Raw genomic sequence first — 22,264 nt, forward strand, 5'->3', positions numbered from 1 at the left:
TGTAATAATTTGGAACAGTGCATTGTAAGTTTTTTATGTTTAAAAAATATACTGTTATCATTAGGAGGTTTGTTCAATAAAATTTGCATTGTACTCTTAATAGTTAATAACATGAGAATTATGCTGTTATTTACATCAATTATTTAGGTAAATGAGAAAAATATCATTTGCTTAATAATTTGGAACACGGTGTATATGTGTATATGTATATATATGATATGTTTTAGGAAGTATATTGCTACTGATCCTGTGTAGAGATGTGTTTTTGTTTTTTGTTTTTCTGCAAGGGTGTATTACAGAGAACCTTTGAGTAAATTTTCTTACTTTAGCACAGTTGCTGTGTTATTAGCTAGTATATGTAGGTAACTAAATGCTGGATGTTATCTTTAACAGTGTTTATTATTCTCTTTATGTAGTCTGATGTGGGGGTGTACAGAAGTTACAGTAAAGACCCTCAAAGTGATGACACATGAAAACTGCAGTAAGGAGCGCTTTGTTGATCTTCTTATAGAGGAACAGAAAAATATCAGGTAAATATAAACTAATGAAGTAATGAATCAGTTATTGATTTATAAAAACAGAGACCATATGTAAAGTAATACGAAACATGTTAGATTTTTACAGTAGTTATGGAAAATTATAGTGGTATGCCCACTTTTGTGTAAATGAATAATGGTGCTATACCCACAGAAAAGCACAATAACTCTTTAACCGCCTCCCGCCCGCCACATAGTCCAATGACGGACACAAGGCGGTTCTCTCGTTATCATCATATGACGTCCTCCCATTCTTACCGTGCATGCGCGGCTCCGGGAGTGCGCAGCACGGCGATCGGCGGTGCGCTGTGTCCCTCAAACACAGCGCATCACCGATCCACGGAAAGAGCTGAAGATGTTGGCTCGGTCATGTGATCAGCATGTCCAATCACAGCTGATCTCATGTAAACAGGGAAATGCCGGTTATCTGCATTTCTCTCCTCACAAGCTGTCACGCTGACAGCTCGTGAGGAGAGGAGAGCCGGCAATTGGCATTCCTCGGAGGGGACATGTGCACTGATCATCAGGGCACTGCCGATCAGTGTGCCCTGACGATCAGTGTAGCCCCAGCAGTGCCACCTGTCAGTGTCCATCAGTGCCAGCTCTCAGTGCTCATCCATGCCACCTGCCAGTGCTCATCAGTGCCACATCAATGCCACATATCAGTGCCCATCTGAGCTGCATTTCAGTGTCACCCATCAGTGCCAGTCAGTGCCACCTATCAGTGCCACCTATCAGTGCTGCCAATCAGTGTCACCTATCAGTGCCGCCTATCAGTTCCAGTCAGTGCCGCCTATCAGTGCCACCTAACATTGCCAGTCAGTGCCACCTATCAGTGCCAGTCAGTGTCTCCTATTAGTGCCATATATCAGTGCTGCCTTTCAGTGCCCATCAGTGATGCCTGTCAGTGACCATCAGTGCCACCTATCAGTGCCTCCTCATCAGTGCCACCTATCAGTGCCCATCAGTGCAGCCCCATTAGCGCACATCAGTGAAGGAAAAATAAAAAACCCAGGGGTGATTAAATACCACCAAAATAAAGCTCTATCTGGCACAAAAAAATTATAAAAATTTCATATGGGTACAATGTTGCATGACCGCGTAAATGTCATTCAAAGTGTGACAGCGCTGAAAGCTGGAAATTGGCCTGGGCAGGAAGGGGGTATAAGTGCCCTGTAGGCTAGTGGTTAAAGAAACATTAACAGCATGCACTTCTAATTGCAATACAAATATTTACTTATCAGAAACTGTATGCCATACAGTGAAAAGATTATGATTGCTTCATTAATGCGGTAGTAGGAAAAAAAATTGGGCCAGTGCAGGTAATGTCATAATATGCTAGTATGCATTGCATATTAGTGCATTATGACAGGCTTACGTTAAAATGAAGTCTTTCAGCAGAGTACTGTCACCACTGCTTTGGCTACCATCTTCACCTGGTCTTTTTTCTGGGTTTGCAGGCTTCGCTGAGCAGGCTGAGCTGCAATGACATTACTCCCGCGCATGCACATGGGAGTCACGACCGTGGCACAGCGCTCTGAATGAGTAGCATGCCCTCCATTGAGAGCGCAGTGTGCATGTGCTGGTGACATCACCAGCTGCTACTAAAGCAAATATCTCCTAAACAGTGCACATTTAGGAGATATTTACTGTACCTACAGGTAGGCCTCATTATAGGCTTACCTGTAGGTATAAATCATTGAACTTTAATATGGCTTTGCCTTTAACAAGTATTTAGATGTTAGTGGTGCCATTCACTGTACTTCCTAGTATATTTTTGCCTTGTGATTTACCCAGCTGAGTTTGGCTAATGCCCATTAAATAAAAAAAAAATCCCAATAAATGACTTTGAAGTCCTCAGACCTGCCTTGCTCCTCTGTAAGCCTGGTACTGGTGGAGGGGAAGGCAAGATGAAAAGTGGAAGAAGATCGGAGAAATGATCACTGATCCTCTATAGGCTTTATGAACCCTAAAGGGGCCCTTGAGGAAACCAGTATTTGTGACAACTATCTAAGATGGGAATTCCATTCACTTTGCAAACATTCCTCACATTTCTTGTTGAAATTCCAGGACAGAAAGTGAAGGCAAATCTTTTCAGCAGAACACAGGCAGCATAAAATAACCTGATATGGGTTTAAACCCTTCCCTTCTTTATATAAAGCTATAAAAAGTTTGGCATTACATATAGTGGGTATAGAAAATAATCACCCCCTCCTTTTTAAATAATCACATTTTGTTGCTTTGCTGCCCTAAATGAAGACACACAGCTCTTGTTTTATCCAGTTGTATTTACTCAGTGCAACTTATAACATCTAAGTGAAAGATATAACAGCAACATGTCAGAAAAAAAAAAATTAAAAACAGAATCACTGAGTTGGAAAAGGGATCAGCCCCCCCCCCCCTCCTAAAAATGACCTGTAAACTCAATCAGGTTGTAGCTAATCACCTTCTCAATGGCACAAAAAGCCATTTGACTTTCAACTATGATCAGATGTGGTCATTTTTATTAATTCAGCATGGAAAGAGCTTTCCAGGAGCATTTCAGTACCAAGCAGTGCAACTGAAGCAAATAATCAACTATGGTTGGCAAGGCACCGTCAAAAGATAAAGTTTGTGGACAGGCACAAGTCAGGAGATGGGTACGAAAACATTTAAAGGATTTTATCAATGCCTAGAAGCTCAGTGAAGTGTATTATTAAGAAGTGGAAAGTATTTGGTACAGCACAGACCCTCCGTGGATCAGGACATCACTCCAAACTGGATGAAAGAGCAAGGAGGAAACTGGTCAGAGAGGCTACCAGAAGGCTCACAGCAACTCTGAAGCAGCTGCAGGAATTTATGACAAACAGTGGTCTTTGTGTGCACGTGACAACAATATCACAAATTCTCCACAAATGTGGCTTGTATGGGAGGACTGCAAAAAAAAAAAAACACTCCTCAAGAGAGGAAAGGAAAACATGCATAGTTGCCAACATTTCAGAAAAATTTCTAGGGACACTTTTTTTTTACTGTGCGTTCAGCAAGTCATTATAGGTGGAGAATATCTTTTAATTAGTGGAATTCATTTAATACGAGCATGGTTCTATAAGATGCATACTGTTAACCTAATGGCATCCTTTAATCATATACAGTGGGGCAAAAAAGTATTTAGTCAGCCACCAATTGTGCAAGTTCTCCCACTTAAAAAGATGAGAGAGGCCTGTAATTGGCATCATAGGTAGACCTCAACTATGAGAGACAAAATGAGAAAAAAAATCCAGACTATCACATTTGCTGATTTGGAAAGAATCTATTTGCAAATTATGGTGGAAAATAAGTATTTGGTCACCTACAAACACGCAAGATTTCTGGCTCTCACAGACCTGTACCTTCTTCTTTAAGAGGCTCCTCTGTCCTGCACTCATTACCTGTATCAATGGCACCTGTTTGAACTTGTTATCAGTATAAAAGACACCTGTCCACAACCGCAAACAGTCACACTCCAAACTCCACTATTTTTGATTGAAAAGATACTTTTATTGCAGAAGCATCAAAAACAACATGATACGTGTAATCGGGGTACATCTCACCCTGTACTGCGACGCAGCGCACCACATGGCAATACAGTTCCAAGCATACAATAAATACATTCAGAAATAAATACATTCGCTCAGCGGTATGATGCCTGACGTGATGTGCCGAGGATGAATCCCCAGACCACCACGTCATGCATAACGCCGCTTACCCCAAAAACTGTAACATTCTACTACACATTACGTTACCTAACAATACTAGTGCATGCAAAAAAAAAAACGAAAAACCGGATATTGCAATCAATCAATAGGCATCGGGTATGTGTGGTAAGGGGGAGGGGGGGGGGGGGAAACCACAGGCCCGAAGCTTTATTGAAAAGACAAAGACACGCAAGGGGGAGTAGGGGGAAGGGGGAAATCTTCAGACGTCCTCTTCCTCCTTAAAGTCCATCAAGGAATAGTCTCTGAGCAGACTGAGGGTCAGTCTGCGGCAGTCCTCAATGGACATCCTCTCCCGCTGGTGGATGAGGCGCTTCCTGGCGCACCATAAAGCGTCCTTAAAGCAACACAGCACCCTCCAGGCGCTGTCAATGTCCTCCAGAGAGAAAGTTCCACAGAATAGTCCATTCAACACCCCAAAGTGAGTGATGGCTGTCTGTGGCACAAAGTCCTTGAGTTCAGGTTCCAGGGCCCCCAACAGGGCCTGAGCAAATGAGCACTCCCAGAAAACGTGGTAAGACGTTTCCTCATGGATGATGCAGAAGGGGCAGTGTCTGTATCTGCTCAGGTTCCTGGCATGCATAAATGTCCTGAGAGGCAACCCCCCTTGGATTGCCATCCATGCCAGGTCTTTGTGCCTGTTGGTAAGAATGTTGGAAGAAACATTCCTCCAGACCACCTTGCAGGTGTCTGAAGGCAGGCCTGGAACCGACTCCAAAATGTCGCTGGCTCGGATGAGCTTGTAGATTGTCTTTGGCTTCCACAAGTCAGGCTTGACTCCCTGCAGCCCTTGCTCCCTGATGAACTTGAAGGTGTCCAAGTAGTACCAAGGAGTGTCCCAGTTGTAGGGGATGGAACTATCCCAGGTGTCCCACCCCAGGGACCTCCAGAGAGGCAACAGGAAGAAGCGAGACATTGCGTTCCCGCCAGAGTCCATAGTCCGTCTTGGCAAAGTTCTGCGGATGCAGTTGCAAGCAAAGAACACCCTCAGCTGGGTGGCGATGTCGGGCACGCCCTTACCGCCCTTGAGGGGTTCCTTGAACATGACTGCCCGCTTCACTCTGTCCATCTTGGAGCCCCAGATGAAGTGAAACACCGCCCTGGTGATGGCCTTGCAGGTGTTGACCTGAGGGGGCCAGGCCTGGGCGAGGTACTGCAACACAGGGAGAATCTCGCTGCGGAGTACCAGTGTCTTCCCTTCGATGGTGAGGTCTCTGAGGCTCCAGAGTCCAAACTTTTGGCGCATCTTGGCCAGTCTCTCCTCCCAAGACTTCAGGGCTGCGCCCTCGGCACCAAACCAAACTCCCAAAACCTTCATGAAGTCTGTCTTGATGCCAAAGGGCATGGATGCAGAAGAAGGCAGGAACCACTTTCCGAAGAGCATGACTTCCGACTTCCCGCAGTTGACCTTTGCCCCCGAAGCTTGGCCGAAGTCCTCGCAGGTCTGGACGAGCAGGTCGATGGAGCGCTGGTTGGCGCAGAACACCGTCACGTCGTCCATGTAGAGCGAGCACTTCACTTCCCGTCTGTCTGGTCCCGGTGCAGTGATTCCCCCGATCTCTGGATTCCGTCTGATGCATTCCGCGAAGAGCTCTATACAGCAAACAAAAAGCAGAGGTGAGAGAGGGCAGCCTTGTCTGACCCCGGAGAGGACCGGGAAGGGGTCAGTCTTCCAGCCGTTCACCTGCACGGAACTACAAATGTCGTTATACATGATGTCAACATATGAACAAAACATTTCCCCGAGACCAAACCTGCGCAGGGCTCTGCACATAAACCCATGGGAGACACGGTCAAAGGCCTTTTCCTGATCAAGACTGACCAGGGCCGCGTGCACACGGCGGTCCTTGATGTATTGGACCGTGTCCCGGACAAGCGCTAGGCTGTCCGCAATCCTGCGGCCAGGAATGCCACAAGTCTGATCTGGTGAAGACCAAAGAGCTGTCGAAGGACACCAGAAACAAAATTGTAGACCTGCACCAGGCTGGGAAGACTGAATCTGCAATAGGCAAGCAGCTTGGTGTGAACAAATTAACTGTGGAAGCAATAATTAGAAAATGGAAGACATACAAGACCACTGATTATCTCCCTCGATCTGGGGCTCCACGCAAGATCTCACCCCGTGGAGTCAAAATGATCACAAGAACGGTGAGCAAAAATCCCAGGACCACACGGGGGGACCTAGTGAATAACCTGCAGAGAGCTGGAACCAACGTAACAAAGGCTACCATCAGTAACACACTACGCCGCCAGGGACTCAGATCCTGCAGTGCCAGACATGTCCCCCTGCTTAAGCCAGTACATGTCCGGGCCCGTCTGAAGTTTGCTAGAGAGCATTTGGATGATCCAGAAGAGGATTTGGAGAATGTCATATGGTCAGATGAAACCAAAACAGAACTGTTTGGTAGAAACACAACTCGTCGTGTTTGGAGGAGAGAGAATGCTGAGTTGCATCCAAAGAACACCATACCTACTGTGAAGCACGGAGGTGGCAACATCATGCTTTGGGGCTGTTTCTCTGCAAAGGGACCAGGACGACTGATCCATGTACAGGACAGAATGAATGGGGCCATGTATCGTGAGATTTTGATTGCAAACCTCCTTCCATCAGCAAGGGCATTGAAGATGAAACGTGGCTGGGTCTTCCAACATGACAATGATCCCAAACATACCGCCCGGGCAATGAAGGAGTGGCTTCGTAAGAAGCATTTCAAGGTCCTGGAGTGGCCTAGCCAGTCTCCATATCTCAACCCCAAAGAAAACCTTTGGAGGGAGTTGAAAGTCCGTGTTGCCCAGTGACAGCCCCAAAACATCACTGCTCTAGAGGAGATCTGCATGGAGGAATGGGCCAACATACCAGCAACAGTGTGTGCCAACTTTGTGAAGACTTACAGGAAACGTTTGACCTCTGTCATTGCCAAAAAAGGATATATAACAAAATATTGAGATGAACTTTTGATATTGACCAAATACTTATTTTCCACCATAATTAGCAAATACATTTTTTCCAAATCAGCCAATGTGATAGTCTGGATTTTTTTTCTCATTTTGTCTCTCATAGTTGAGGTCTACCTATGATGCCAATTACAGGCCTCTCTCATCTTTTTAAGTGGGAGAATTTGCACAATTGGTGGCTGACTAAATTCTTTTTTGCCCCACTGTATATGTACAGCAGAGGAGTGTGGAGGGTATGACAGTGGGCAGTAAGCACAGGAGGTGAGTGTGGAGGGTATGACAGTGGGCAGTATGTACAGGCGAGGAGTGTGGAGGGTATGAAAGCAAGCCATATGTGTGGGGAAGCAGTGTGCAGGAAGGCAGGGCAATAAATGCAGGAACAATGTAGAGGGTTCAGGGGAGTTAGTATGGACAGAAGTGGAATGAACAGTGTATGACAGTAAGCAGTATGTTTAGGAGAATAGTATGGAGTGTATATGTGCAGGAAAGGAAGGCGGAGGGTTTGCTGGTGGGTATTTTGTGCAGTGGAGGGAATGATGGCAGGCTGTGCAGAAATGTGGAATGTATGACAATGTATCATGTTCAGGAGAGCAGAACAGTAAACTAATGCAGCCATCACATGACTGATTGTTGATGGCACACCATGCATCTGGGAATGCGAGGGCCAAACTACATGGTTCTGCAGCACCCTGTGGTTTGGTGTGGCATGTTTTTGGAAAAGATTCAGTGGCTTCTTTTCTGTGTTGCTCACGCATAGGGTAACTCATTGTAATGAATGGGCTGCCCTACACATGACACATGAAAAACACACTTGCACTTGGTGGAACCTGTATGTGTGAAATAAGCCTAATTTAGTAGTTACAAAATAACAATCCTTAATAAACATAAATTGTTCTCTAAATAATCAACGGTCATACAATTGTGCTTCCATACAAACAGGTTGCTCCGTGTAACTGAGGATTGTTATTCTTTATTTACTCACAGTGTGTTTAGTTTATGTGCTCAGTTTACAATTTTCTTTGTACAAAGTTTGAATAACACAGGGTTAAACGTCATGGCCATACATAACTTCACAATATCTGGACATACAGAGTGCTAGGGGTGCTTATATAGACAGTTCCAGTTTGAGAGATGTCTGTAATCTGTGTGTGGGGGGAACTTCAGACTCAACCATTCCCCAGACACTCAATTTCTCCTCCCTTCAAACAAATCCTCTTGTGGTCTGAGCTGACAGGCTGCTGCCAGCTTACCTCCCCAGACTTGCAGAACATCGGCTCAACTCACCTACCTCCCTGCAAGCTAGTGTCAGCAGAGGACGGCAGTACCTTTGCTTTGGACTCTTTCAGCACTATTAATTGGAAGATGGGAGACAATTGGATTGAAGGAGGGCATAGAGGGAGCATGCAGAAGACAACTTGAGGGAGATAGAAAAGAGATTCAGAGCTTCCAAATACATACACTGCTACTGGTGTATGTGTTTAGAAGCAATGACAGTGCAGCTGCCCTAACAACTTAGATTCTAGGACAAAGCCCAGGACTGAGCTCCAGTGGGACACCATACTAAAAATTGTGACTGTCTGGCTAATCCGTGACAGTTGCTATGCACATGCAGTCGCGACTGAGCTTTGCCAAAACGCACCTTGAAGATTCTGAGGCAACATGGAAAAAGATGTTACGGTTAGATGAGACTAAATTAGGTTGAAAAACAATATATGTGGAGGAAATCCAATACAGCTCACCATTAAAATAAAACCATTCCCACAGTAAAGCATTGAGATCATAATAACCTCTTATGGGGGTATTTCTCTGAAGCAGGGACTTCAGGATAGAAGGAAAAAAATGGATGGGGCAAAATGCCGTCAAATGCTTGAGGAAAATCTGCTGCCCTTTGCCAGTAAGTTGTCAATGGGAATAAGGTTTACCTTCCAACATGACAATGAACCAAAGCACACAGCAAAAATGACCACACAGTGGTTGAAGGAGAAAAAGGTGAATGTCCTTGCATGGCACAGTCAGATCCCAGACTTAAACCCCATTGAAAATCTGTGGAATGACTTGAAGACTGCAGTCTACAAATGGTCACCATCAAATTTAACTGAACTTGAGCAGCTCTGCAAAGAAGAGTGGGCAAATATTGCAAAGTCTAGATGTGAAAATGTGGTAGAGACATATCCTAACAGACTAAAGGCTGTAATTAAAGCAAAAGGTGGTTCAACAAAATAGTGACACAAGGGGATGATCCTTTTTCCAACTCAGTGATTCTGTTGTACTGAGTAAATACAGCTGGATAAAACAAAAACTGTGTCTGTCTTCATTACAGGCAGCAAAGCAACAAATGTGATTATTTTAAAAGGGGGCAATTCTTTTCTATACCACACTGTACACTTTAAATTAGGAAAATGCATTAAAAATAATGTATAATAATATAAAATACTGTAAGTGTAACTGCACTTTTTTTTTTCTGGTTTTTCTTTTTCCAAGTACCACACATTTACTTTTTCACCATAGCTAGGTGAAAAAAAAAATCTTAAGAGAGCTCATTGCCACACACACACACACACACACACACACACACACACACACACACACACACACACACTATAACTACTTGTTGACACTGATTTAACCCTCTGAACACTTATAACCTTACAAATTTGTAGCAAACGTTTGGATACAGTCAGGACACTTGGTTTGCATATATTGCAATTTGCACTTTTACAAAATGCCCACATTCTACTGTGCATTCTACTGACACAACCGAAGGAGAACTAAAGAATTGCATCTGGTCACTAACCTGCACTATATTAAAGAACTGACAGAATCTTTATTGTAGATTAGACGTGCTTTGTCTCTTCTGCAGTAAAGTAAACTTACTCGCCTGTTTGCTGTCTGCTTTAACAACTTGCCCTCCTTAGGATTCACCCCCCCTTAATGACCAGATCTCTTTTTGCTACTTGGCGCTGCACTAATACAACTGATATTTGCGCGATCATGCAATGCTGTACCCAAATTAAATTTAAGTACTTTTTTTCACACAAATAGAGCTTTCTTTTGGAGGTATTTGATTACTTGTGCGCTTTTTTTTTTTCACGCTATAAACAAAAAAAGACCCACAATTTTGAAGAAAAACTATATTTTTATACTTTTGGTTATAAAAAATATATATTAAACTCAAAGTTAGTTATACATTTAGGCAAAAATGTATTCTGCTACATGTTTTTGGTAAAAAAAAATCCCAATAAGTGTACATTGATTGCTTTGTGTGAAAGTTATAGCGTCTACAAACTATGGTATAGATACTGCAATTTACGCCATTTTTTTGCTATACAGCGCTGCACTAGTTTAACTGACAATTGCGCAGTCATGCAATATGGTACATAAATGAAATTTATGTCCTTTTTTCACACAAATAAAGCTTTCTTTTGGTGGTATTTGATCTCCTGTGCCCTTTTTATTTTTGGCGCTATAAACAAAAACGTTTTGATAAAAACAATATTTTCTCATTTCTGTCATAAAAAATATCCAAAATACTCAAATTTCAATATAAATTTAGGCCAAGATGTATTCTAATACATGTTCTTGGTTAAAAAAATCCCATTAAGTGTATATTGATTGCTTTGTGTGAAAGTTATAGCATCTACAAACTATGGTATAGCTAATGGAATTTATACAGCTTTTACTTTCTGACTCCCCATCACATTTCTTGAGGTGCTAAAATACCAGGATAGTACAAACACCCTCAAATGACCCCTTTTTGGAAAGTAGACACCCTAAGCTATCTGCTGAGAGGCATATTGAGTCCATGAAAGATTTATTTTTTTTTCACAAGTTTCTGGAAAATGCCAAAAACATTTTTTTTATTTTTTTACATAAAATTGTCATTTAAATTATATATTTCTCACACAAGCGATGGGTATGTGTGGAATTACACCCCAAAATACATTCTGCTACTTCTACCGAGTATGGGGATACCACATGCGTGAGACTTTTTGGGAGCCTAGCCACATACAGGAGCCTGAAATCCAATGACCACTTTGAAAGCCTGAAAGTGCGTAACTTCCTCATTTCACTTCCTCACTACCTATCAGTTTCGGAGGCCCTGAAATGCCATCATAGCACGAACCCCCCCCCCCCCCCAAATGTGCCCTTTTTGTAAAGTAGACGAGTGACAATTTTGTGTTAAAAAAAAAAAAAAATTTTTTTGTCATTTTCCAAAAACTTGTGGTAAAAAAATTAATACTTCTATTGATTCAACATGCCTCTAAGCAAATAGTTTGGGGTGTCTACTTTCCAAAACGTGGTCGTTTTGGGGGGTGGGGGCATTTTATGCCCAGCATTAGAAGTTTATGACACACATCACTCAATCTTCTAACCACCTGAAGATCAAGTCTTTTCTCACACTTTTTGTTCACATGAAAAAAATCTGTATTTTTTGCTAGGAAATTAATTTAAACCCCCAAACACTATATTTTTTAAAGCAAACACCCTAGTGAATAAAATGGTGGGTGCTGCAATTTTTGTATGTGACATAGTACTCACGCAGCGATTTTTCAAATGCAAATTAAAAAAATAATCAACAATTTTTTTTACTTTTAAGGCACAAATACACAATATATTGGCCAATTATTTGGTAACATATAAACGATGATGGTATGCCGAGTAAATAGATACCAAACATGACATGCTTTAAAACTGCGCATGCCCAGTGCAATGGCGACAAACTGCATACGTTTTTAATATCCATAGGCACCGCTTTTAAAGCCACCATTTTAGATTTACAGAGGAGGTCTAGTGTTAAAATTACTGCCCTTGATCTGACGTTGACGGCGACACCTCACATGCATGGTGCATGTTTACATACAGGCACAGGGTCAACGCTCGCGCACGCAGGTGTGCTGGGGGGGCGAGGGTGCTTTTTTTTTTTTTTCTAGTTATTTTGATTTTTTTTATCATTTTTACACTGTCCCATTTCATTTTTTTTTTTTTTTTTGTATCACTTTTAATGCTATCACCGGGAATGCAAATATCCCCTATAACTTCAATGGGCATTGTCATATGGTTTTTTTTTTTTTTTCTTTTTTTTAGAAATCTGGGGTCTATCACACTCTAGATATCTCCTCAAATCAAGATCAGTGTGATCAGATGCTTTCCCAATTTACAAATGGCGCTGTTTATATCCTGCGAAACCGAAGTGATGAAATGCTCGTAGCTTCCGATTTCTTAGACTATAGAGATGATTGGCACCATTCCGGTCTCCAATCAGCTCTATGGTCATCTGGTAGAAACACCGGTTGCATTCTCAGGTTCCCCCGATAGCACGGGACTGCCCAGAAGGCCGGGGAAGGCAGCGGGGGAGGGGGGGCATCATCTCCCGCTGCTTGTAAAAGCAATCCAGCAGCTAATTAGCCACTAGAATTGCTTTTACATGAAAGCCAATCGCCGGCTGAAAAAAACTATACTAGGATGATGCCTGCAGCTTTAGGCATCATCCTGGTATAACCATTCCAAGTCCTGTGATGTACCAGTACGTCGCTGGTCCTTGTTGGGTATATATGCTATGTTCTTCTTTTTTTTTTGTATGCAGACTGTGGGCTGAATGAAAAAAAAGAGAAAACATCTCTGCCAGAAAAAGTGTGTGGTATGCCCACCATTAGAATATACCGCCCTGCATCCACCCACTTCTAATAACGGGCACAAATTAGGTCGTACGGTGCCACATGCGCCAATTCCAAGATTGTAGAAATGTCTAAATAGTGGCACGCTTGAATAAAAATTGTCCACGTATAAGTGGTACCCCATGTGGAAAAAGGATGACACCAAGTCCCAATCTGTCATGCCACTACTCCCCATGTTGCCTGGGCATCCGGAGGGCTCCAAGTGACCATCTTTTCCCTCGCAAATCCGAAACTTATATGTATAGCCTGTTGTCCTCTCACAGGTCTTATACATCTTGACCCCATGTCTGACACTCTTGCTGGGGAGAAATTGTTTGAATGCAAGGTGGCCTGAAAAATTCATGAGGGACTCACCAACGTAGATGTTTTGCTGGGGAATATAGACATCTGCAAATTTTTGGTTAAGGTGATTTACAAGGGGCCAAATTTTGTGGAGCCGGTCAAATTCAGGGTCACTTCGAGAACGACAGAGTGTGTTATCATTGAAATGCATAAAACACATTCTACTCTCATATCTACAGTGAAGGAAATAAGTATTTGATCCCCTGCTGATTTTGAATGTTTGCCCACTCACAAAGAAATGATCAGTCTAAAAATCGAATGGTAGGTGTATTGTAACACTGACAGAATATCAACAAAAATTTCAAAAGAAATGCATGTTTAACAAATTATGCACTGATTTGCATGTTCATGAGGGAAATAAGTATTTGATTCTATTCACAAACCATGACTTAGTACTTGATGGCAAATCCCTTGTTGGCAATCACAGAGGTCAGACATTTCCTGTAGTTGGCCATCAGATTGGCACACATCTCAGGAGGGATTTTGGCCCACTCCTCTTGGCAGATCCTCTCCAAGTCATTAAGTTTTGGTGGCTGACGTTTGGCAACTTGAACTTTCAGCTCCCTCCACAGTTTTCAATCGGATTAAGGTCTGGAGACTGGCTAGGCCACTCCAGGACCTTAATGTGCTTCTTCTTGAGCCACTCCTTTGTTGCATCGGCTGTGTGTTTTGGGTCATTGTCATGCTGGAACGCCCATCCACGACCCATTTTCAATGCTCTGGCTGAGGAAAGAAGGTTCTCACCCAAGATTTGACGGTCCATTGCCCCGTCCATCGTCCCTTTGATGTGGTGCAGTTGTCCTGTCCCCTTAGCAGCACCCCCAAAAACAGAATGTTTCCACCACCATGTTTGACAGTTAAGATGGAGTTCTTGGGGTCATAGGCAGCATTCTTCCTTCTGCAAACACAGCGAGTTAAGTTGATGCCAAAGAGCTCAATTTTGGTCTCATCTTACCACAACCAGTCCTCCTCTGCATCATTCAGATATTCAGTGGCAAACTTCAGACGGGCCTGGACATGTGCTTTGTTGAGCGGAGGGACCTTGCGGGCACTGCAGGATTTCAATCCTTGTTGGCGTAGTGTGTTACCAATTGTTTTCTTGGTGACTGTGGTCCCAGCTGCCTGGAGATCATTGACAAGATCCTCACATGTAGTTCTGGGCTGATTCCTCACTGTTCTCATGATCATTGACACTCCACGAGGTGAGATCTTGCATGGTGCACCAGACCTATGGAGACTGACAGTTGCTTTATGTTTCTTACATTTGCAAATGATTGCACCAACTGTTGTCACCTTCTCACCAAGCTGCTTAGCAATAGTTTGGTAGCCCAGTCCAGCCTTGTGTAGGTCTACAATCTTGTCTCTGACATCCTTGTACAGCTCTTTGGTCTTTGCCATGGTGGAGAGTTTGAAATCTGATTGTTTGATTGCTCCTGTGGACAGGTGTCTTTTATACAGGTAACAAAATGAGATTAGCAGCACTCCCTTTAAGAGACTCAGCTTTTTACCTGTATGAAAGACACCTGGTAGCCTAAAATCCTGCTGAATGATAGGGGATCAAATACGTATTTTCCTCATGAACATGCAAATCAGTGCATAATTTGTTAGACATGCATTTCTTTTGAATTTTTTGTTGCTATTCTGTCTCTCAGTGTTACAATACACCTACCATTTGAATTTTAGACTGATCATTTCTTTGTGAGTGGGCAAACATTCAAAATCAGCAGGGGATCAAATACTTATTTCCTTCTATATGATCAAACAATAGTGCTGCGCTCCCGTGCTAATTAATTATAATGCTAAAAAATGTGAATCCATAAAAATAATGAAAGAAAAAAATATTTTTCAATTGTGTCAAAAAAATTGTAAATAAATAAAGAATTAATATTTAAATCATTTTCCCCAAAAAATATATATATCTAAAAATAATAAATTTCATAAATCCCATCAACAAGTGTCCAGAAACATATAATAAAGAAAAGTCCTCCTTTCATGAAATCTTTATCAAGACAGCAGATGGATGTATTTCAAACACTTAAATGTCTGCGGCATGAAAAAATACTCTATTGTGCGCTCACCTCCTTTTCCAGCCCTTTTAGTGGGCTAAAATAGCTGTTCTTATCCTAACAGGATAGATATATATGCTGGAGCTCCCAAGTTCCTTTGGATGGTTCCACGAGGTGGTTATCTAATCATCCACCTGGTATCTCTCCACTTAATAGTATCTTATGGACTGAGGATAAATGGATGGATGGATATTCCTCCTTCTCACCTCCAGGGGTCCTATTCCTCCTTATATCCACTCCAATACTCCCCATCCAGGGGTCTTTTCCTCCTTATATCCACTCCAATACTCCACATATATAGTGTAAACAAAGAGAAAGCCAGAGATGGTGCTTTATCCTTTTTAAACCTCTTTATTCCCAAGCCAGTAACCCCACTTACAGGACAACAATGTAAAACAAGCCTTGGTATAAATCCTTGTGTGCACTGCACACTTGCTGTACTCGCCGTGACAAGCCAACTGGACGTGGTGAGCCCCTCCCCTACGCGTTACGCCACCGGTCATGTGGCTTCATCAGGGGTAAATGAATCATGAATGCAGCCGTCCTCCCTGTCAGTGTTTGCCAGCAATCACCGGGCTCCAGCGGGTAATTACCCGCCGGGACCCGGTGATGAAATCTTGGGGCCGCGACTGGTGGCGCGGGTAGGGCAGTCACGCGCCCCCTATCTGGAAATGCAGGATTACTTTTAGATTCATGATACTGCGCGCAGGGGCTGCCTTGTCTCAGTATATTTACTGCTGGCGGTCCCCTAGTGGTTAAAATGTGCACTGAGCTGCGATTACACAGCTCTGGGTACATTCTCAGTGTTGTGCCTGTGTGCCGGAATAAATGAACTTCTGTGCATGCCAAAGACCAAGGAAGAAGAGATTGGAACCTTGTGGACATCATATTATTGAATAGGAGGTGAGTATTTTCAAAGTTTATTAAAAATAAATAAGTGATTTAGTGCTGCTAAATAATCACTAAAAAAAATAAAAGAGCGACATAGCTGAATAAAACGTCCATAATGAGTCCATATATGTAAAATCAATCAATTTGTAATAAAGATTCTTCCATAATTCATGTGCTTTCTTCTTGTGCTGTTATCCCAAACACCATCAAGTAAAATAGTGCACATAACATATAGTGCCACCTCAGTGTTTACAGAACTCTCACCTCAAAGCACATGGAAATGTGCTTTATGATATCAAATAGGCAAAAAGATTCTTCACTTTTTCAATCCACAGCCATGTGATAATAACAAAACACCTTTGAGCTTTCAATAGATTGTCAAACCAGAGCCAGGGATCGGTCCCTTTAAGGGTGAATAAGGTCACACATTCCTATCCTTAAAAGGGAACAAAGAACACTCCCATGGTGCACTATGTACTAATATAAAAATAGATTAAGCAGTAATACACTCACATGTAGTAAATGAATAAAATGCCATAAAAGCATCAGATGCAGGCTTCACTAGTTGTCAGCTGAACTCACTATTCAGGTCTGTCCAGAGCCAAGCCCCTTACGCTTTACATCACGCTCAAGCGACTTCATCAGAGGGATCTTAACACTCGTAACATTTGGCAACTCCAAACCACCATTTACTTTTACCCTACACAGTGACTCCTGCCTAGTACTCGGTTTCTTATTTGCCCAAATAAATTTAAGTATCATCTTCTTTATTACCCCAAATAAGGATCCTGGAATATACATTGGAAGCATGTGGAACCTATATAAGACTTTTGGTACTATCACCATTGTTATCACGTTTATACGGCCTATCCTGGAATCACCGCTTTTTGGCAACGATGAAGCTTGCATGGTACATGGCTTTTATTGAAGGGGTCAGTTTTATTCCTAAGTAGCCTATTTCCTTTTCCCTCCATGTAAATGGGAATTCTTTTTGTAAATTTTGCCTCTTGGCATTTGGTCAGGGGTGTGGAAATTTTTTTAAAAAACTACTTGTCCAGGGACTAAATTGGTGCGCCAGTCTATTTGTATCTCATGACAATCTACTTGTCCAGGTGAAAAAAAATACATTTTAACCACTTGAGCTCCAGAGGATTTACCCCCCTTAATGACCAGGCCTCTTTTTGCTACTCGGTGCTGCACTAATTCAACTGATAATTGCACGGTCATGCAATGCTGCACCCAAACGAAATTTACGTCCTTTTTTTCACACAAATAGAGCTTTCTTTCGGGGTAATTTGATCACCTGTGCGCTTTTTACTTTTCACGCTATAAACAAAAAAAGACCAAAAATTTTGAATAAAAACAATATTTTTTACTTTCAGCTATAAAAAATATATAGTAAACTCAAAGTTGGTTATAAATTTAGGCCAACATGTATTCTGCTACATGTTTTTGGTAAAAAAAAATCCCAATAAGTGTATATTGACTGCTTTGTGTGAAAGTTATAGCGTCTACAAACTATGGTATAAATACTGCAATTTACGCCATTTTTCTGCTATACAGCGCTGCGCTAGTTTAACGGACAATTGCGCGGTCATGCAATATGGTACATAAATTAAATTTACATCCTTTGTTTCTCCACAAATTGAGCTTTCTTTTGGTGGTATTTGATCGCCTGTGCGGTTTTTATTTTTTGCGCTATAAAAAAAAAGGCTGACAATTTTGAGGAAAAAAAAAACAATATTTTGGACTTTTTGCTATAAAACATGTCCAGTAAAAACAACATGCAAAAATCAAATTTAGTCATAAATTTCTGCCAAAATGCATTCTGCGACATGTCTTTGCTAAAAAAAAACCCAATACGTGTAAATTAATTGGTTTACGTGAAAGTTATAGCATTTACAAATGGCGGGAAAGATACTGGGATTTTTAGTTTTTTTTATACTAATAATGGACAATAATGGGCGATCAGCGAATTATGGCGGCGATCAGGGACTTATGGCAGCGACCAGCGACTTATGGCGGGACTGCGGCGGACATTCTGACATTGGGGGGTACTGACTTGGGGTCACTGACATCCCCAAAAACACTAATACAGTGATCAGTGCAAAAAAAAAAAACACTACCACTGTACTAATGGCAATGGGGAGGAAGGGGTTAACTTTATTTTGCAGGGAAGGGTTATAGGAGTGAGGGGAGTGTTTTACTGGGGGGCGGGGGTGTGTACTGGACGGGACAAGGCTGATCGAGAAAGAGAAACTGTTCTTTCTCGATCAGCTCATCCTCGAGCTGACAGGGAAGTGACAGACAGTGCAGCTACTGCAACTGTGGTGATCGGCGGGACAGATAGGGCGGCGGCGCGCCTCGAGCACGCCCCCTATTTGTTTACAAAACACACGTTTTAAAATGTGGTTTTGCCTGCGAGTGCCGCCCTGCCGCCGTATATCTACAGTGGCTGGGCGGCAAGTGGTTAAACAAAACCGTATTTAGGTTTTAAAAACAAAAGGGGTTTTATGTCGACTTAGACGTGTAACATTTTTAACATTCCGCTGTTTAAGCAAAACATTACCCTATTTTTTTTTCAAATATAAAAGATGAGGTTGCATTGAGTAAATAGATATCCAACTAGTCAAACCTTAAATTTGTGTGTGCTTGTGAAATGGCGACGAATTTCAGTACCCTAAATTTTCTATAGGTGATGCTTTTAAAGCCCCTTATAGGTCATCAGCTTAGTCTTACAAGGTCTAGTGCTAGAATTATTGCTCTCATCCTGGTGTGCACGGCTATATGCAACATGTGTATCGCAATCGACGTCTACATGCGTAGGTGCCCCAGCATGTGCTTTTATGTTTGTACGTGCGTATGTGGGGGTGGGCTCAGTTTTTTTTTTTTGGGGGGGGATGTTACCTGCTTAGGTGTAACTTTTCTTTTCTTTTTTTTTACACCTAATTTTAATTTTATTAGGAGACAAAGTCCCCTATGTGATGATATTAGGTGACAGGTTCTCTTTTTTGAGACATCCAAGGTCTAAAAGACCCTGCATGTCTCCCCTGTACTACACTGAATGTAAAGCAGTGCACATCACACCGCATTACATTTAGTGAATCTCTCAACGGGGACCCGGAAGTGACATCATAATGTCACTTCTGGGTCAGGACAAGAAGGGGAGGGGAATGGACGTGTCTGCTCTCCTCCCTCCACTCTAGCTGATGGCAGTGAGCCAGACCCACAGATGGACAAGTGAAGCCCGGGAGATAGTGGGCGGGGGGAGGTTCACACGAGGGGGCAGAGAGGCTGACACTGTGTGGAAGAAATCGGTGGCAGCTCTGCCGCCAATTGCTTCCAGCTGACAGATCAGCCCGCTGCTTGCCCGCAACAGGGCTGAAGGTAGAAAAAATCTACCTGCCTGGCGCCTGAAACTGTCCCGGCATCGGGCGGTAGGAATTCAACATCCCTGATTTGGTACGTTAATATTTAACCACTTCAGTACCGGGCATTTTTACCCTCTTCCTGGCCAGGCCAATTTTCAGGTTTCGCGCTCTCACACTTTGAATGACAATTGCACGATCATGCAACACAGTACCTAAAGTACATGTTTATCATTTTATTCACGCAACTAGAGCTTTCTTTTGATAGTATTTAATCATTGAGGTTTTTAGACTTTGCTAAATTAACAAAAAAATACTGAAATTTGTGAAAAAAAAAAACGTTTTCTTTGTTTCTGTTATAAAAGTTTGCAAATAAATAATTGTCCTTTATAAATTTAGGCCAAGATGTATTCTGCTACATTTCTTTGGTGAAAATAACCCAAATCAGTATTTATTATTTAGTCTGTAGGAAGGTTATAGAGTTCACAAAATATGGGATATATCTGAAAATTGATAAATTTTGAAGTACTGACAGCCAATCTAATTTCTTAAGGCCCAAAAATGTCAGAACAGTACAGATATACCCCAAATTACCCCTTTTTGCAAAGTAGACAGTCCGACTTATTTCATAAGAGGCATGGCGAGTTTTTTGAAGTTGTAATTTTTTTGTCATCATTTTTTGGAAAATGAAGAAATTAAAAAAAATTTTTTTACATACTGTCACCAGTGCAGTACAGCGTCATCATATAACTGGTGTGACGGTGATTAGGGACAGTACAAATTAAATATTTTTTTTTTCAATTTTTATTTAATTTTTTATTACATCTTTTTATTTTCTTAAGATTTTTTTTTCATATTACACTATGACCAAAGTAGTATAATGTTACCATAGTAACATTGTTCTACTTTGGGGAAGTGATCAGTATTTTTTTTTTTTTACACAATTTGATTGTTTAAAGCAAATAATTTCTTTGCTATAAGCAAGCATTTAACTGAATGAAATCAATTAATTCAAGTTTTCTTGTTGTGATTAGCTGCTAATCACATGATACAGATGAGCTGTGATTTGCCCAGCCTGTGCATGTGATCACTGTGACCATTCACAGCTAGACACACTTGTATATAATCAATGGCATGAAAGGAAGCCATCCATTGTTTACATCTGTCATGTGACCTGCTGTGATTGGTCACAGCAGGTCACATGGTACTTGCAACGGGGCCAGTACACAGATCTGTCTACTGCTATGTGTCCGAGGTTCACAGCCGGTAATAGATCTCGCTATAGCGCGGGCATGCGCAAGGCGCGATCTGGGAAGGACGTCATGTGGCACTCTCCCGGATCGTCGAAAGTCATTTTACTATAGGCCGGGCAGGAAGTGGTTAAGATCTCTGACTTTGCCAGATTTATTTTCAAGTTTGATAGCTCCCCGCATTGTTTTAATAATTTCATTAAGTTAGGTAATGTTATTCTAGGGTTTACTATATAAAACAACATGTCATCCGCATATGTTGCCACTTTATGCTCCATTTCTCCAATCTTTATTCCGGTTACATCCACACACTTCCTTACCCTTGCCAAGACAGGTTCCAATGATATAACAAACAATAAGGGGGAAAGTGGGCATCCCTGTCTAGTTCCGTTTGTACATTTTAATGAACTGAGAAAGGGACCCATTAACCTTAACTGCTGCTGACAGGGAACTATAGAGCACTTTTATCCACTTCAACATTTTAGGCCCTAAACCTAATTCCTCTAGTGTATCCATCATAGCCCCAGTTAACCCTGTCAAAAGCCTTTTCGGCATCTATTGACAGGAATAAAGTCGTCACATTCTCTCTTTTTACCTTTTGAAGGAGGAACAATGATCTTAGGCCATTGTCCCTACCTTCTCTTCCAGGAATGAATCCTACCTGATCCAGGTGTATCCACTCTGGCATCAAATCCTTTAGTCTGGTTGCAGGTACTTTAGCATACAGTTTAGTGTCGGCATTTAGTAGAGATATTGGCCTGTAACTGGCGCACTGTGTACTATCTTTTCCTTTTTTCAGTATGATCGTTATATGGGTCTAAATAGATATATATATATATATATATATATATATAAATGCAGCGCTGAAAAGTATTAAAACATATTAAAGGTAGTTGAACACTATTGTAGGTATGGCATCAAGAAATTAGTCCATAAGGTGCAACGTGACAATGGTGATAAATTCAATGTGAAGATAGTAGCTTCCGTGACTGTCGTGGCTGTGAAGAATAAGTGTATAATGCACTAACCAGATAGCACAAATGATTGTGCATTGGAGTATATAAGACCTACTTTTCAGCGCTGCATTTATATATATCTATTTGGTTTCACATTGGAGGACTATGAGGTTTGCCTCTTGATGCTGGCTGCTTTTTATTCTCATCACCCAGCGCTCATATATCAGTATTATTATTTCTCTGTTGTATGGGTCTGCAATGACTCCTCTCTCTCTTCCAGCCTTTTCCCTATTGCATTCATGTAGCCACAAAATTTAAGGACCAAGAGATCACAACATTTTTTGTAATAACCCACAGTATATCCGTCTGGACTGGGGCTCTTTCCTTTAGCCGTACTTTTTAGGGCCAGGTTAATTTCCTCTAGGGTGATATATCTCTCTAGGGCCTCTAGGTTTTCTCCTACTATTCTTGGAAGCTCCATTTCATTTAAATAT

General features: G+C 41.8%; 1 protein-coding gene across 1 annotated transcript in view; it reads left to right on the forward strand.

The window, feature by feature from the left end:
• Positions 1-22,264, forward strand: part of TEX14 (testis expressed 14, intercellular bridge forming factor) — a 206,445-nt gene that overhangs the window by 119,050 nt on the left and 65,131 nt on the right. Inside the window, exon 7 of the mRNA XM_089679189.1 lies at positions 417-530. Within this exon, the coding sequence (XP_089535315.1) occupies positions 417-530 (114 nt within the window). The remainder of the gene's footprint in view (positions 1-416; positions 531-22,264) is intronic.

This window comes from Staurois parvus, unplaced genomic scaffold, assembly GCF_062004578.1.
Source record: "Staurois parvus isolate SC_StPar_1 unplaced genomic scaffold, SC_StPar_1.0 ptg000220l, whole genome shotgun sequence".
Classification (NCBI taxonomy): domain Eukaryota; kingdom Metazoa; phylum Chordata; class Amphibia; order Anura; family Ranidae; genus Staurois; species Staurois parvus.